Source organism: Aulonocara sp. 'chitande type north' Nkhata Bay, linkage group LG23 (assembly GCF_057382095.1).
Source record: "Aulonocara sp. 'chitande type north' Nkhata Bay isolate Kocher_YH1m ecotype deep benthic linkage group LG23, A_spYH_male_GT1.1, whole genome shotgun sequence".
Lineage (NCBI taxonomy): Eukaryota > Metazoa > Chordata > Actinopteri > Cichliformes > Cichlidae > Aulonocara > Aulonocara sp. 'chitande type north' Nkhata Bay.
In genome coordinates this window covers 9,655,417-9,672,397 of record NC_141365.1, presented here as the reverse complement: position 1 = coordinate 9,672,397, position 16,981 = coordinate 9,655,417, and the positions used below count along the sequence as shown (strand labels likewise).

At 38.9% G+C, this 16,981-nt stretch overlaps 1 protein-coding gene across 2 annotated transcripts; it reads left to right on the top strand.

The window, feature by feature from the left end:
- The first annotated feature begins 2,864 nt into the window (after positions 1–2,864).
- On the top strand, positions 2,865–12,827 carry rabggta (Rab geranylgeranyltransferase subunit alpha). Of its 2 annotated transcripts, none has more exons than XM_086283417.1 (17): positions 2,865–2,957; positions 4,026–4,062; positions 4,208–4,318; positions 4,987–5,111; positions 5,215–5,402; positions 5,550–5,807; positions 5,942–6,025; positions 6,122–6,204; positions 7,638–7,733; positions 9,264–9,369; positions 9,457–9,508; positions 9,593–9,681; positions 10,693–10,781; positions 10,883–10,999; positions 11,095–11,208; positions 11,360–11,447; positions 12,114–12,827. In XM_086283417.1, exons 2-17 carry the CDS (start codon positions 4,060–4,062, stop codon positions 12,260–12,262), a joined length of 1,752 nt encoding a protein of 583 aa, XP_086139543.1. In that variant the 5' UTR covers positions 2,865–2,957; positions 4,026–4,059; the 3' UTR covers positions 12,263–12,827. The 2 variants fall into 2 exon arrangements, with proteins under 2 accessions (XP_086139543.1, XP_086139542.1); XM_086283416.1 differs by lacking the exon at positions 2,865–2,957 and adding an exon at positions 3,554–3,699.
- The last annotated feature ends 4,154 nt before the right edge of the window (positions 12,828–16,981 follow it).

The window sequence follows — 16,981 nt, the reverse complement described above, 5'->3', positions numbered from 1 at the left end:
AGTTCAACAGGTAAAAGTAGTGATGTGCATTCAGGCTGTAGGGATATTTGTTGGCGCGTGTTACTGTAGCCTATAGGTTTATATTGTTACCTGGTAATCATGAGACAATGTGTTTCAGGTCATTTTACAGAGAAACGTAAGAGTAATGTTAAACAAATTACTTTCTCCTGGGAGTAATTCAGCAATGTACTGGATTACTTTTGTTTGATTAATGACCCCAAAATCTCGTCACAACAAAGAGGGGAAATACGTCCAGCATGTGCAACATTTGAGCACATAGAATGTAATTAATTTGGACGAATGTATATTCGATTTTTAATGTTGTATGTTATTTTTATATTGTTTTAATCATATGCTTTGATAAGCACCGTCACATGAGTTGCCAATTCCATGTCTACATGCCTTAAAGCCTATGTGCTTATGCTAGAGTGAGTTCCTGAAACAGCAGAGGGAGCTCAAAGTGTGCTAAATTTTGTCCAGGTTGGAAATCACCTCCACAGTGCTCCTGGCCAGTTGTTCTATGCAAGTGCAAATGTTGGCTTAAGCATTATTAGATGTAATGGTGTACACATTTCAGCACTATAAGAGCCAAATCTGCACCTTTATTGATGGCCAGTTCCCTTTGTAGGAGTATTGTAGAACTCAGGGTAATCAGAGCCTAATCATTTCAATTCAGTTAAATAAATCATTTCAGGTATTACATCTGATAAATAAAAGGACCTTCATGTAAACACTATATAATTTCTTGTTTCTTTTTCCCAAGGAGTCACATTGTGAAGATGGTACAAAAGATACTATTAATCCTCACAAACAGTAGTTTATCTGAGATGTATGTTAAAAGCTTTTTACCTTATCATATTCAGCAGTAGTAAATGGCCTGTATTTGTATAGCGCTTTACATGTTCAATCATCCACCCATTGGTGATGGCAAGCTACAGTCACAGCTGCCCTGGGGCGCACTGACAGAGGCGAGGCAGCCGGACTCTGACCACCACCAGTAGGCAACGGGTGAAGTGTCTTGCCCAAGGACACAATGACCGAGACTGTCCGAGCCGGGGCTCGAATCAGCAACCTTCCGATTACAAGACGAACTGCCAACTCTTGACCTACGATCGCTCAGTAGCATTAATAAACATTTAGAGAGAGGTATACCGTTTGTCTTGTCAAGCATATGTTTCATTTTTATTTATTTATTAACTCCATGCTTTGTGTTGGATGTCATGATTCAGTTTAATAGTGATTTTAAAGAGTAGCTGTTTTAGAAAATATTTACATTTTAAAAATGACTCCAATAAATCTTATGATTCTGTATTCCTTGTTAAGGTAAATAATATAATTGTCTTCATTAATTATTATTAACTGAAAAACTGTGCCAATTCTCAATACTTTTATATTTATGATAATTTTAGCATGTTATGGGATTTTTATTTTTTTTGCTAGAAAAAGTAATTTCAGGAGAAGGTACAACAATGTGGAAAGTTTCTCACTCGATTTAGCAGAAGCTGAGATTAATATCTATCTATCTATCTATCTATCTATCTATCTATCTATCTATCTATCTATCTATCTATCTATCTATCTATCTATCTATCTATCTATCTATCTATCTATCTATCTATCTATCTATCTATCTATCTATCTATCTATCTATCTATCGGTGTATTTTCTTCCCTTATCTTTATAAAAGGAAAGATAAAAATCGTCACTTCACTTCCATGCATGCTGGGATTTCCCACAATGAAAATAAAAACAAAGTACAAAGTTGTACAAAGTTATGATTTTCCTTTTTCTATTTTTTGTGTTTAAAACGATACAGATCGTTGTTATGTCCATCAGTTTGTTATGATGGATTTCTTTTTATACTTCTTACAAAATGATAATTAAAAAACACAATTTTACATAATCTCCTCTAGGAATAAAAAAAAGTATTCTGATCCTTTACTTCACCACATTTCACAAAAAACTATCTTGACAGTTAAGTGTGACATGAGAAGCTGTCGGAGTCTCTCCTTATGATAACAAATCAATTTTCCACTCAAGTTGCTATGTCTCTGAAGAATGTCCTAACTTAAAAGGACACATCAAGTCTGTGGCCCTGAAACTATCTTAAGATGTCAGTAATTTTTTCCTTTAAAAATCAATACATGCATAGTTTTCTTTATAGTGCAGGCCATGAACAATTTGGAACAACTTTAAAGAGACACTTTGAGTATATAGAGCTTGTTTCTGGCATTACATTTTAAAAAGGTCATATTCAGGGTTGGTTTCTTATAAATAATGCAAGCGGTATTGCATTGACCTTTCTATCTGAAGAGCCTCTCTGCAAGCCAGTATCAAGAGACATTTTCTGGTAAGTTTAAAAAATGTAAATTTTCTAGTCCTCAAATAAAATGCTCTGCACTCATGACGAACCTTTCAACCTTAGCTACATTCTACAAAGTGCTTTTTAGTATGTTTTGCATTCACCCACTCAGACACTCTGATGCTGCCACACCATGTGCTCGCCCACTATTGAGAGTGAGTTTGATATGATATTGAGACATTTTTAAGAGGTCTTTTTGAGTTACTTTTAAATAGTGAGGAAGACAGTCCTCGCTCACTGGCCACTTTATTACATTAACCTCTTCAACTGCTCGTTAATGCAAATATCAGCCAATCACAGCAGCAACTCAAGTGTATTTAGACATGTAGACCTGATGACCTGCTGAAGTTCAAACCAAGCATCAGAATGGAGACAAAACTGACTGTAGTGACTTTGAATGTTGTATAGTTGTTGGTGACAGGCAGGCTGGTCTAAGTATTTCAGAAACTGCTGATCTACTGAATCTTCCTTCACAACCATTTCTATGGTTACAGAGAATCTTCAAAAAAGAGAGAAACCTTTAAACTAATAAGAGGGGAGCAGTAATGAATAAATAACCACCCATTACAACCAATTTATGAAGAAAAGCATCTCTGTAAGTACAAAATGTAAAACCTTGAACTATGCTAAAGCAGACCACTAAGAACAGTTAAACTGATTCACATTGCTTCACCAACACTGAACAAGGAAAGATTGAAAAAATATTGCCTAGTCTGATGAATCTCAATTTCTGCTGTGACATTTGGATGGTAGAGCCACTGCTGAGTGTCATTAAAATTCTCTCTCTCATAGTGTGTTTTGTCCAGTCTCTTTAAGATCGCTTCTTCCCTTTCTCCTTTCTCTTTCCCTTCACCACCAACCAGTTGAAGGGGATGGTTCTGCCGGTGGTTTCTCCCAGTTACAAAGGGGGTTTCCCTTCCCACCGTCGCAAAGTGCTTGCTCACGGGAGTCGCTCGATTGTTGGGGTTTTCTCCCAAACTGTAGGTTTTTACCTCACAGTAAAGCGCCTTGAGTCGACTTTTGCTGTGAATAAACCTGAATTGAACTGAACTACACCGATCCTCTGTCTTATTTGACTTTACGCCTCATCCAGTCGCTTAGAGACTAGTGTCACCTTCTTAAGTGTCACCACCTTATGTGGCCCCTGTAACTCCGCAGCTGTGAGCCGTTTTCGCCACTAGAGGACAACGAAAGCGCGGCGGCTGTGCGAGAGCCTCTCAGTGACGTAGATGTCATGAGACGGAAGTGAAAAAATTGTAGTCGTTAGCACTCCTGATGGTGACATGACAAATCAAACTGCATTCTAAAACACACAATCAGCGTCAGTGAAACACCAGGTATGTATTTAATGGGATAGGTTGTGCTGCGTTCAGTGTACAGCGTTAATGAAGAAGTGTTGTATACCGCCGGTTGTGCTTAATCTGTGCTCGTTTCATTGAACTGAATGAGCCCAGCCCACAACGGAGCTAATTAGCATGCTAAGTTTACATTCAGTGATACTTGTATTCAGTGTTTTGGCATTACTGAGCACTGTATACCTGAATACTGAGAGCTCTTTACGTTAACTTGTTAAAGCTTCTGTGTCAGTCTGTCAGCACTTTGCTTCTGTATGTCATGTGAACATTACTCTGGCCTAAACATGACTGTCACCCCTCATAAACAGATTCTTAAAGAAGCCTCCTTCACTAACAGCAACGATGGTAAGAGATGAGCCATTTACTATACTTGTTCAAATCTAGGCATTTCCAGTGCATGTGGAATTACAGTAGGTCAATTATTTACACATTTAGCCAGCAGAATAAACTGTACTCTGCTGGTATATCCTTCTCTTTTTGCTTTTGACAGCATGGCAGAGTGAAAATTAAAACTACAGCCCAGCAGGAGGAGGAGAAAAGAAAGGAGAGGGAGAAGAAGCTCAAGATATACGTAGCAGCACGTGATGCCTGTTTTTCTAAGGTGGAATATTAAATTTCCCTTATGTTTTAGTAGCAATACTGCAGCATGTCTTTGGGTTAGTGTAGGGGTGTCAAACATAAGACCTGGGGGCCAGAATCAGTCCAGCAAAGACTCCAATGTACTCCACTTGATTACACCAACATTAAGTAATAACTAAACAATTAAATGACAGAAAGGTTTTTCACCTTTTTTTTTCTTTTACAGTGGGTCTTTTAAAAAGGAGAATTTTCTGTAAAGAACAGCAATTTTTTTTAAATCATGTACAAAAATTGGGGGAAAAAATCAAAAGATTTTGTTAAAATTCTGCTTCTCTTTATTTATATCTTATGAACTAAATGTGAAGTTACTTCTATACATTGACAGAAATTTGAGTTCCATAGGTGGTTGGTCAGAACAAGGAAAAAACCAATTCAATTTTGTCCACATTTGGATATCAGCCCCCTTTTATCCCTTTCTAAATTTTCATCTGTCTTCTAATGTAGTCATCTTTTAACAGTTGTAAATAGTTAACTAATGGACAGGATTTAAACTTAATGTGATATTCATATGTAAAAATTTTTGTGGCTCAGGTGTGTGTCTTTAACAGATAAAAATGTGTTGTGTTTTTCTCCGCCTGCTTTTCACTCCATGTATTTTCCTCACCCTCCTCACTTTCTCCTGTTTGACAGAGAAATGAGGGTATCTGGGATGATGAGGCTCTTCAGCTCACCCAGCAGCTCCTATCATCCAATCCTGACTTTGCAACCCTGTGGAACTACAGAAGAGAAATCCTAATGCACCTGGAGACTGTGAAGTTAGTACTCACAGATTCATAGTTGAATCCCTTTTTACTGAATGGTAAGTCATTTGCGGTGTCACAGGAGAATGACGATTTTGTTTCCCAATATCCTCTGCAGAGACAAAGATGAAGTGCAGAAGATTTACGAGGCTGAGCTGTCGTTTACTGAGTCTTGCCTGAAAGTGAACCCAAAATCTTATGGCAGCTGGCACCACCGAGGTTGGGTCTCCGCCCGTTTGCCTCGACCGGACTGGGCCAGGGAGCTGACTCTGTGTGATCGCTGCTTGAGCCTGGATGACCGCAACTGTGAGTGGGAGAAAAAAATAAAAAGGAGCTGAATGTTAAAGATATGTAATAATGCATTTTTTTAAAAGTAATCGATCTAAACCTTGTCCTTCACTACATTATTTTTACTCATGTTTCTGGCACGTTCTGTGTTTCTGTCTTGCCCAGTCCATTGCTGGGATTACCGCCGAATGGTTGTAAAGATGTCTGGCGTGCCTGTAGATCAGGAATTGGCATTTACTGATCGTCTTATTGGCTCCAACTTTTCCAACTACTCCAGCTGGCACTACCGTAGCACCCTTCTGCCTCTGCTTCACCCAGAGTCTCCAGAGCCCCCTTCACCATGCCGTGAGCCTCCGCAGTCCTCCCCCCCACCTTCTCCTCAAACCCATTCCCATCGGGTCTGTGAAGAGCAACTACTAAAAGGTAAACTGCAGTTCCCAATAGCAACTGATAGGGGGCAGTGTAAGTCTTTATTATCCTTAAGTAAAAGGTGTTATTTTGCAAATGAAGTCAGATTGTATATTCTATTACAGTGAAATTGTATTAACTACTTTCAGAATATGAGCTTGTACAGAACGCTTTCTTCACTGACCCTAATGACCAGAGCGCGTGGTTTTACTATCGCTGGCTGTTAGGCAGAGGTATGTCTATTGGTCGTAGTGTCTGTAAGTATGAACGAGAATACATTTCAGCTTTGCTGTACTTTGTAAATCACAAGTTCTTTGTCTTTTTAACAGCGGAGCGTGAAGAGATGATAAGCTGTGTGTATGTGAATCGGGATGAGGAGAGAGTGGCTGTGGCCTTCTCCAGGCCTGTGAATGTCAGTATCTCCACTTTTTCTTCACTTAGAAAATGCTGTAATGGAATTCAGGATGAGCTGTTCTTTATTTTATTTTTTTAATAAGGTGACCTAAATAAATACCCTGGTGACCTAAATAAATATAAGAAATTAAATGTGACAATATTCTAAAGTAGACTTGCAGATACATTTTTTTCACATAAGTACTTTAATTTGTCCTTTTAGAAAATTATATACTCTTTTTTTTTTTTAAATTTTTTTTAGTTAGTTAGATGTTGTAGATTTGTGATATGTAAGGGTATGAATATGCACTCACCATCTACTTCTTTAGCTACACCTTGTTAGTACTTTTTCCTCCAGAATTCCCTTAAGCCTTTATGACACATTCAAAAAGGTGCTGGAAGCACCTTCTCAAAGATTTAGGTCTAAAGAAGTCTATAGAGTTGCTGCAGATTTTCTGGCCACTCGTCAGTGATATGAATCTCCCGTTTCCTCACGTCTCAAAAGTTGTTTTGGTCTGAGATGTGACTGTGGAGGCCATTTCAGTACAGCGAGCCTCCTGTCATCTTCAGGAAAACAGTTTGAGATGATTTCAACTTCATGATACGGTGCGTTATGTTGATGCAAGCAACCATCACAAGATGGGTACACTGTGGACATGATGGGACGAACTCAGGTGTTTAACAATGTTCCTTTCCACTAAGGGATCCAAGGTGTGCCAAGGAAATGCCCCCCAAACCATTACATCACCATTACCAACCTGCACTGTTGGTACAAGGCAGAATGGATTTGTGATTTCATGTTGTTTATGCCAAATTTGAACCTATCATATGAATATTGTAGCATATATCAAGACTCATTAGACCAGGCATGTTTTTTATTTGCCACTTGTCTAACTTTGGTGAGTCTTTGCAAATTAACGTTGCCTTTGTATCAACTTGAAGCTGTCTGAATTTTCTATTTTTGAGACCATTCACTACGAACTCTAGAGATGGCTGTGCAGGAAAATCCCAGTGGACCATTTCTTTTTGAAAGACTTACACCAGGCCGTCTTGCACCAACAACTTTGGTACTCAAATAGGTGTCACTTAAAAACACGTTTCAATTTTAACTTATGGTCTTGACCATGTCTACATGCAGTGAATTGCTGCCTTGTGATTGGCTGATTAGATGTTAGCTAAAAAAGCAACTAAGCAGGTGTACCTGATGAAGTGACTGGAGAGTGTAGATTTAGGTATTCATGATGTGCATATAATCATGTGCAAAGTGGAGTTTGTGTGTGAGCAAGAAAAGAGTTTTCCTCTGCTGTCATGGAGACTGTGACAGTTTTGGAAAAGTGAAGACTGGTAAGATGTGTCTGACCAGTTTTTTGTTGTTTTTTTTTAAACAAAGTTGCCTTCATATGGTACCCTGTCTATTCTTGGTGAACGTTCTCCCTGCTTTTGTCCTGTCAGGCGCAGTCAGTCGGCTTGTTCCTCGTCCTTGACGGTCAGCCCCAGAGAGTGGAGTGGAGGAGTGTCCATCCGCGCTTTAAACAGAGCCCTGTCTGGGTATCCTTTTCCATTGTGACTTAAAACTGACAGGTTACCCCTGCAGAGAATAAGAATACTTTTCCTGGTGTGCTGCTGATTGAACAGCATACTGGTTTAGCATTCTGCTCTTATCATTCTGCACGTACCTCATGCTGCTAAGACTCTGTGGTATGTGCATCAAGAGAAAAGGTTTCATCATGAAACTTTGATCAGTGCACTGCAGTGGAATGTTATGTTGGCTTTAGCACACTAGTGAAGGGAGTTCCTTGTCAGAGTGCTTGTCAGAGTTTAGTAATACATGACATCATGTTTAGACTGACTATTAAAGTTGATAGCTGAAGTTAATACTTTTGGAAAGAGTATCTCTAAGATTAGCTTTGTTTCTGACCTCAGAGGCCAAGCTAACAAGATGGAAAAATGGTTAAAACTCCAACTGTATTAGTATGTAGAACAACTTCATTGCTTTATGGTTCATTGGCACTAGAGTAAAACTAGGATGGCAACCTCCTGGCGACTGGGAAAAATTGGTGGTTGCCTGGGATTTATTCAATACCAACTGGTTGCCTAGAGGTTAAATGTCAAGCAGCTTTAACCTTGCACAGGTTTGCTTGATGTGAGGCAACCTTATTTATAGTTTTAGTACCACAACAGGTCACATTGTAAATGCCAATGTGAACCAATTCAATCACAAACTGTTAGCAGACTCATTCCATCTTATTACCACTTTATCACTTATATATATTTTTTGAAGATGGCAGCTGACAACAAGCAGTCACAGACCACCTCTGTCTTGTCTCAGTCTCAAACTACTGGTTTTCCTTGTGTGACTGTAGAGTTACCTTTACATTTGGGTGAAGAGTAGGGAAAAAGCAAATACCAGTACCATACAAATTGATACATGTTTCCCGGTAAGCAGTTAAAAGCAATGGGAGTGGCATATAAGGAGAAAAACTTTGGAGTAATAATCAGGATTTTCTTCTAAGTGTGCAGTATGTAACACATTGGTCGTAAGCAATGTGTAAGTGGGCACACTTAACACTGTCTTCATAGGGTGATGGCATTTGCACAGTAGTCATGGAAATGACCCTCATTGATATGCAAGCTCAGTAATTAGTAAAATGTCCTCGATATCTGTCATTCACATCCATATTCATTCACAGTTCCACGTGAATATTTTATTTTTTAAACCAGATGCAGTCATTCGCTCAGAAACAGGAGTCTTCTTTACCTTAGGCTGCTTCTCTCTTTGGTATATTCTAAAATGTTTTGTCTGAAACAAAGTGCTCAGTGCTCTTTGTAAATCTAAATGAACTTATTAAAGCCTCAATAAAGTTTGGAGATTTAATATTTTAGTCATAATGCCTAGCTCTACCAGGTTGCCGTATTGGCCCTGGAAATCAGCCATGGACTTAGTATGCACACTCACACTGTGGGCCTGCGCGGGTTTGCTTTAAAGTGACTAATTTATGTTCAAATCAAATACTTCCGTTTCACTTTTGGAATACATAATTCATGTTTGGAGGTTTTCTCTCCTTAGCAAAGGCTTAGATATGCAATCTGCCTCCTGGAACGATTAGCGACATCACCAATGAACGCAACCTGACTGTGCACTGGACTGAAAAACACACTCATAGGGACTGTGCTCTCTACACAGGTGACACATATACATATCTACCATGTTGTGTTCTTTGAAAGGCAGGATGATGACCTTCATGACACTGTGAACATTTAACTTTCATAGGTCGAACTGAGAGTTGGTGTAGGGACTCTGCTACAGATCAGGAACTTTTCAGGTACTTTTGTTTTTGGAACAACTGAAACATTGTGTAGTTTGCCTTCTTTAGGGATTAGGAACTAGATATGGTCTTTTTTTGCAGGAGCGAACTTTCAGTAGAAAAGACTTCTGTGCTACAGTCGGAGCTACAGTCGGTTAAGCAGCTACAAGAATTGGAGCCACTCAATAAATGTAAGTGCTTTTTCTTGTATGTTACAGGGTTTACAGGAAATCACCAGCTTCGCACAGAAACAGATCTGTGGCTCTTTTTTTACAATGTGTGCATGTGTATGAATTTTGTAAAACTCAGCAAAGCCTCGATTCAGACAGGCCACAAAGTTGAGCTCAGCCCACAATCAGCTGATAACAGGTGATCTAAAACAGGAGCCCATATCAGCTGAGACCAGCTGAGAAATATCACATAAAGTGTGCTATTTTAGGTGTTTTAGCCTGCCTACCCTTGCTGCTTGTTCTTCAAGCTGCTTTGCGACCTGCATTCACCCCTCTTTTTCACGCTGTGCCCTACTTATGCAGCCTTTATGTCCTTGTGCTTGCAGAAGCGATCCCCTGCCTCAGGCTTTTCATGTATGCGTGCAGAATGACAGATCAGAGCAGAACAATAATGCTAAATGTAAATCTGATTCCTGCATAATTAAGAATATGGCTTTGTTGTTGTTTTTAAGTACTAATCTCTTGAGTAATTGTTCTCTAAAAGAAGTGGAGCCCACTGGTAGGGCATAGAGACACTACTTGGGCTGACCCTGGGGAAAACTATGGAGTGAAACTAACTAAAATAAATATGATTTGCAGGAAAAACACACAAGCAAATGTTTGCTGATGCTATCTGGTTGACCTTTACGTCACTAAAGTCAATTTCTATCCATTTGTGTTGTCATTGATAAAAAATTGTGGGGTGTGAGTATTTTTTTCAGCTTCTGAAATGGAGAATCTTTAAGAATCTCTGGCCTATAAACATAATTACATAATACATTAGCATTATAACTGTGTGCAATGTGGTTGCGAAACTTTGCAGGTGTGTAGTTGACATTTTCATGAAAGGCAGCTTTGATGATGGGAGTTAAGGAACGTATTGGTGAGATGGTGTGCTTGTTCCCATTACAAGATTAGGTTGAGTATTGAAGTTTGATGTTGCTGGTGATAAAGGTCTTATACAACCACTGACTGCTAGCTTTGCCTCGGCAGGGTGCTTACTGACCATTATTCTCCTGATGAGGGCACTAGACCCTCTGGGATACGAACAGGAGATGCTTGCTCATTTTAGAACACTCAAAGTGAGTATAAACCACATACAGTACAGTATATGGGACTGGCAATAAATGCATTTGTCTACAATGCAGTCAGCAATCACTAATTCAATGGCTTCATTCACTAGGAAGTGGATTCCATGCGCTCTGCATATTACAGTGACCTGTGCAGCAAGTTTATGATTGAAAACACCATCCTGAAAATGGAGTATGCTGAAGTGCGCGTCTTCAGCATTTCTGACAAGGTTGGGTCAGAATAACAAGACATCAGATTTCCCTGAAACCTTTTTTGCTGATTAGGGAGGTGCTTAAATTTGATTTCTTTTTTTCTTTGTAACAGAACCTGACCACTTTATGCCACCTGGACCAGCTGTTGTTGGTTACCCATATCAATCTGTCCTCTAACCACCTGCAGCGGCTGCCTCCTCAGTTTGCCATGTTGCAGTGTCTCGAGGTGATGAAGCTGCAATTGAAATCCAATTTGCTCTCCTGCATGGACAGTGATTTTTTTCCTCTTTTGTGTCTGCACCAATAGATTAGAAAAGGAAAGACAGATATTGATGAAATTCTTCTCCTGCAATTCAATGACTTCTTCATATTTGCAGGTCTTGGAGGCTGATAACAACGCCATAGAAAACCTGGAGGGAGTTTATCACCTTCCCAAACTGGAGGAAGTCCTCTTGAGAAACAACAGTATCCTTAAGTTAGTAGTGTGTTCTGGATCTCCAGTCATCCTTCAGAATTAGTGTCATAGGGATCAGTTTATATTGTCTGTTTGTCTTTTCACAGGGAACTAGTGACTCAAGAAATGCGTTAATCAGTTCTGAGTGGCTCAGTGCTTCAAAACAATCCTGTAAAGAGTGCGAACAGCTGATGTAAAAGACACGCTACGCACTAAGATTGTGTTTACAGCATTTAGAAAATTGCACTTTTAACAAGACTCTTCAGCTCAATACATGAATAATTTATTTTACCTACGTCTGAATCGATCGGGTAAATAAAAACAGCACCGCAATTTCACCGAACAAACAGCATCATTAAGAAGCGAAGAAACATTTAACAACACATCATCACCACAGACTCCCTCCTCTTCATGCTTCACTTCCCCTGCTACACTTGGGAGGAATTAATGTGATTTGCAGGTTATGATGAGGATAGTTACTGTTTTTCTTTTTTTCCTCTGGCAATCACAGTTGCTATTTTTAGAAAAATGAATTTATATCTCAGTGTCATATTTGTCATTTAGATCTTACTTTTTACACCGGTGCTTGGAATATGTGCATCAGAGCTCATGTTATTCATTGTTACTGATGTTACCACAGCACACTGCAAGGGATTTTCATTAACTCAAACATGCAGAAATCTCTACATTGGCAGATCTTCAGACGTTGGCATCCTGCCCCAAGCTGAAACGCCTTGACCTCCGTGGAAACCCCGTCACTCAAACGGCCAATGTCGAGTCGGAGTTAGCCGAACTGCTGCCCTCAGTCACAGACCTCCTGCTCTGATCCAACGCAGGGCAGGAATCACTGCCATCTTTGTTCTGTCGTTCAGTTGTCCTTCACGTTCTGAGCGGTTTTTGGTGGTGAGTGGGTGTCATCTTGTGACTGTGTCTGTTCCACCTGTTTTGGAAAAATGTCAGTCACAGTGAACCCTGTTGGTCTGAAAGCCTCATACTTCGGAGCAAATGTCAGAACCCTCTCTAGCATCTTCAGCAAAAAGTCAACATTTCTGTGTGTGTGTGTGTGTGTATGAGTGAGTGCGTAATAACCAATGTTGCATTTCTTTGTTTGTGTGTGTGTACAAATGTCTTTAATGCAACAGACCAGTGCATGCAGAAACATTAATAATGAAGTAAACTAATTATGGATTGGCAGCGATGATGGCTTATTGCTTCCAAAAGTTTAATGGCTGACTTTAAAGAAAACGTTATACTGGGTGATCAGAGTATTGCATCACTCTCTACAGATTTTTTTTAAGGTCGGTTAATGCATTTGATTTATGACATTATACTGTTGCACAGTAAGTCACAGATCCAGTAATAAACAGCACACATTGTGTCACTGCCTTCCAGTAAGCCTCTTGTGACTTTTTTCCACTGAAAGAAAAATGCATGCCTTAAAGTAAAGGTTCATAATGGTTAACTCACATTTTGATCTTAACTGTCTCATTTCTGTAATACTGGTGAGGATGTGGTGGAGCTCAACTACAATGTAAAGTACCAGCCAGACTTTCTTGGTCTTGAACAGTAGTTCGATAATGCAGTTTGGCAGGTATACAACAACATTTTTGCTCCACCAAGGTGATTTCAAAAACATTATTAAATGAAAGCTTGTGTCATATATATCAGGATGGTGTGTAGGGTATCCCTAAAGATTTTTTGTAAAGAATGAAGAAGTGGGAAGCTTAAAAAACATCTACAGTGAAGAGTATATGAAAGTCATGTCCTTAAGAAATATCCAAAAATCCAGCAAAGACCTGACACAGGAGAGGTGCATCTGGCCTTTAGTTGATTCATCTACTGTGTGCTGAAGTCAATCACACAAGAAATGGATTGAGAATAGCTGGTAGCAGGTCTTAAGGAGTGATGAATAAAAAATTTGGACTCACAAGTTTTTGTCAGTATATACACAGGACGCCAGGAAATAGGTATAAGGGTGTGTCTACCGTCTGTAAATCATGGTGGAGGTTCTGTTATGGGGCTGAATTTCAGCCAGTGGCTGAAAAGCACAGTTGATTGAATTATGAATGCAGATAAGTATAGTCAGATTTTGAGCCACCATGCAAAAAAGCATCTATTTGGCGACGACTTCATTAATAACGGTGATCTCAAACACACTGCCAAAGCAGTAGACTCATACCCAGGGCACAGGCAAGTATTAAAGCAGTATGGGATCATTTTAACAGGAATTGGGGGGAAAAGTCAGCCAACATCCCAAAAAAGAGCGTTAAATGTCTTTCAAGACAAAAAAAAAGTACTTACTCTAAACTCCCAAAATCTTCATTTTAAAGCCTTGGTGTTTAGTTTTTCTTTTTTACCCAGATGTGGCCATATTTAGGAGCAGTATTTATTAATTATAAACTGCCAGGTGCATAGTGGAAATGACCATACAAAAGAAATATCCGACTCACTGGAACTGGAGCAAAGACTTTTTAGATGTGCTGTACTTGGGTTGTGCATGTTATTTGTCAGTTAACTCTATTACAGAAGCTTTGAAATGCACCACAGGTATAGAACGTTCAGTTCTGTGACTCCAATTAGCAAAGGTGACAGGGTGCAGAAAGGGTTGGGCTTCAGCTGCCAGTGCTGCCACACCTGTCAGTCAAGGTGGCCAAGGCTAACTTTAAGTCTAAACTAAATGAAAGCAGGTGGATTATAAAAAACAGAGAAAATAGCTATAGCGACCAAAACAGTTGTATTTGTCCTCTTGTTTAATTGTTTTACTTGGCTGCAAATATATTTTTTCTAATGTAAAGCTGGGCACTTAAACATAGAGTCTATATTATTCTTGGATGAACTTCAAATCCAGAAGCACCTAAATTTCACACCCAACTGGAGGTCTGAGCAATCTTTAGGAAAATTAAGTAGATATTATACTCCTTCCATTGATCATTTTTTTCTTTTTGAGTAGGCTTATATGACAGGCCTGAAAAAATATGTATCTACTTTTATGTATGATTCCAAACTCAGGTGTGCCAGAGCGACTAGCAGTGTGTCACCCGGTCCACCCTTAACTGATGCCACCTTCATTGTTCATTCGTTTGCCTTTTCGTGGGAAGAGCTGGGATTTTGCAACACATCAGGTTTGTTTGACTGTGATGTCATTTTTAAGAAGGAATTGCATTAGGCGAAAACTTTTCTTTGGGAGTGTCTAAAATCAATAAAAGAAGCTGAGAAAAAATTAGAAACATGGCACACCTTTGTACTCAAAGAAATGTTTGTCATAGTCACTGTCAGCCTGGCACCTCTTGAAGGTTATGCTGCACTCAAAAAGCTGTAAGGAGTTTTAGGCATTCAAGCTGTGATTGTAACTTACAATGCAACTGTTCTTTCCCCCTGGCAGCTGTCTCTGAATTGGCTAAGAAGTATAGACAAGATACGTATATAGCTGCACATTATGCCTACTTGACATTAATTGTTACATATACGGGCTTTTAAAGTTAGGTTTAGGGCAAGGTTGTGCTGCTAGTTTACCTCCGCTACTAGTTACCTTAAGAGGGCATTTCAAGACCCTTACCAAATTAGTATGTAATGTGAAAGTGTGTCTGGGCAAAGTCAAAGACAGTTATGGTTTCAGAAATTCTTCAGAAACTGAACATGTGTGTTTTTGGATATTTCTTAAGGACATGACTTTCATATACTCTTCACTGTGTGTCTATTTTATATAGGAGAGAGCTGACAGAGTTCAAAGAGGACTTTAATTCTTGGCCTTGGCAACAGTGAAATAGTAAAACAGCATAAAGTCATTATGTATGGTACACATAAGGAACAGATTTCATACAGAAGCACACGTTTTCTTATCATTTCTTTAAATACACAGACTAGTTGTTTGGTGTTTTTAATATAAATTTAATGTTTATTACTGTTGATTTCATATTCTTATTTATAAATGGTATTACAACAATTTTTTATGATAGTGGCGAGGATAGGCTTTAATCGTTGTAATGGTAGTACATGTATCTAAGTCCAAAAAGGTCCAAAATTCTTATCCCGTTTTCACCTTCAAAAATATAGGTAAAGTTTTCCAGCATGTGAGATCATCTTCTACCGTTTTAAGAAGACAAATGTATTTTACCTGTACCCAGTCTGAGAGATCTATACCTAAATATCTAATGTTACCTGACTGTAGTGAAGTGGTGAAGGTGTTCTGAAAATTACAACTTAGAGGCAGAAGTTAATTGAAATTCACAACTAAGCATTCAGACCACGAGTCTGCTTCCTAAAACTGACTGACGGGGTATCAAAAAATGAAATAAAAAATAAATAAATAATAATAATAAAAATGAAGAAAAACACACTCTCCCTGGTCTCTGAAACATTAATTAAGGATTAATCATCCATTTATTATTGTCACATAGGTTATGCATATGGTTCAAATAGATCTGCAGTTGAAAATTTATGAGCAAATTCTCATCCTGGGTCAAAATTAACCTGGACCATATGCAGGCATCAAATATGAACACTATGTAAGGGTTATAACGGTGTTATGTTTTCATCTTCATGTAAACAATTCTGCAGTCATACAATGATGTCACAAGCTGTTAACATGAGCATTTTTCCATGCCTTAAAGCTAATCAAGATAATAATCATCACATCATTTGTCAGTCTTGTTATTATTAATCTGCTGAGCAACATGAAAAGTTGGAAATCAATGAATAACCCCCCGCCCCCAATGTAAACTCCTGAAAGGAAGGTTTTGGGAGCCTCTTGAATCGACTGATCATCTCAAGAACTACTTTAGCACGGCAAAGAAGTTTCTGCTTTGCCTGTAATGCTATGCTAAATGCCTTTCACTGGTAAAGTACTTTTAAAGCTTAACAGTCCAAAGTGCTTTAGAGTGTGTTTCTCATTCAACCTTTTACACCCACACATTGTCATAAAGCAGTAATGGCTGCAGAGCTTTCAGGGGGTCCACCATCTTACCCAAGGTCATCTTGGGATGTGGAGGGGACTAAATTACCAGTGCTTTGTTTACTGGACCCTGTAGCATCTGAACCACAGTCAGTAACATTTTCCACACTATGTATAGTGAAGTCTTCTCTGTTTATTGAATTCTTGTATCCAGTGGTATCAGGAAGAATATTGTTACATGACTTTCATTGGGGTTTTACGCTTCATTAATTGCTCTCTTAATAGGATTAGGCTTTATTCAGCATTCATTTACCTATCAATCAGTGAAAACCAACTCAACCAGTCAGTGGTCATGTCTGTTGCATAAAAGTGAGTGGGCATCCACTCCCTTCCGGTTCACATATTCCTCGAAGCAGGCATCCCACATGTGCCATCAGGTAGGTCAAAGGTTTTCAGATCATGCCACTTTGCTGAAGGATGGGTTTTTGTCATGTGTCAAAGCAGAAAATGTCATCTTTTTTATTGTGCATTCATCTTTATATAAAGAATTCTTTACTTTACTGGAACAGCTAATCACGTTAAATATAACGGGGTACAGAGTTTGTAACTTTAACTGTCCAAAACAAGCAAAAAGTCCCAAAACATTCGTCCAGC

Coding starts and splice junctions, on each gene's coding strand:
- rabggta (XM_086283417.1), top strand. Junction 9,370..9,456: donor GGACTGTGCTCTCTACACAG/GTGACACATATA, acceptor TAACTTTCATAG/GTCGAACTGAGAGTTGGTGT. Junction 10,782..10,882: donor CTCATTTTAGAACACTCAAA/GTGAGTATAAAC, acceptor TTCATTCACTAG/GAAGTGGATTCCATGCGCTC.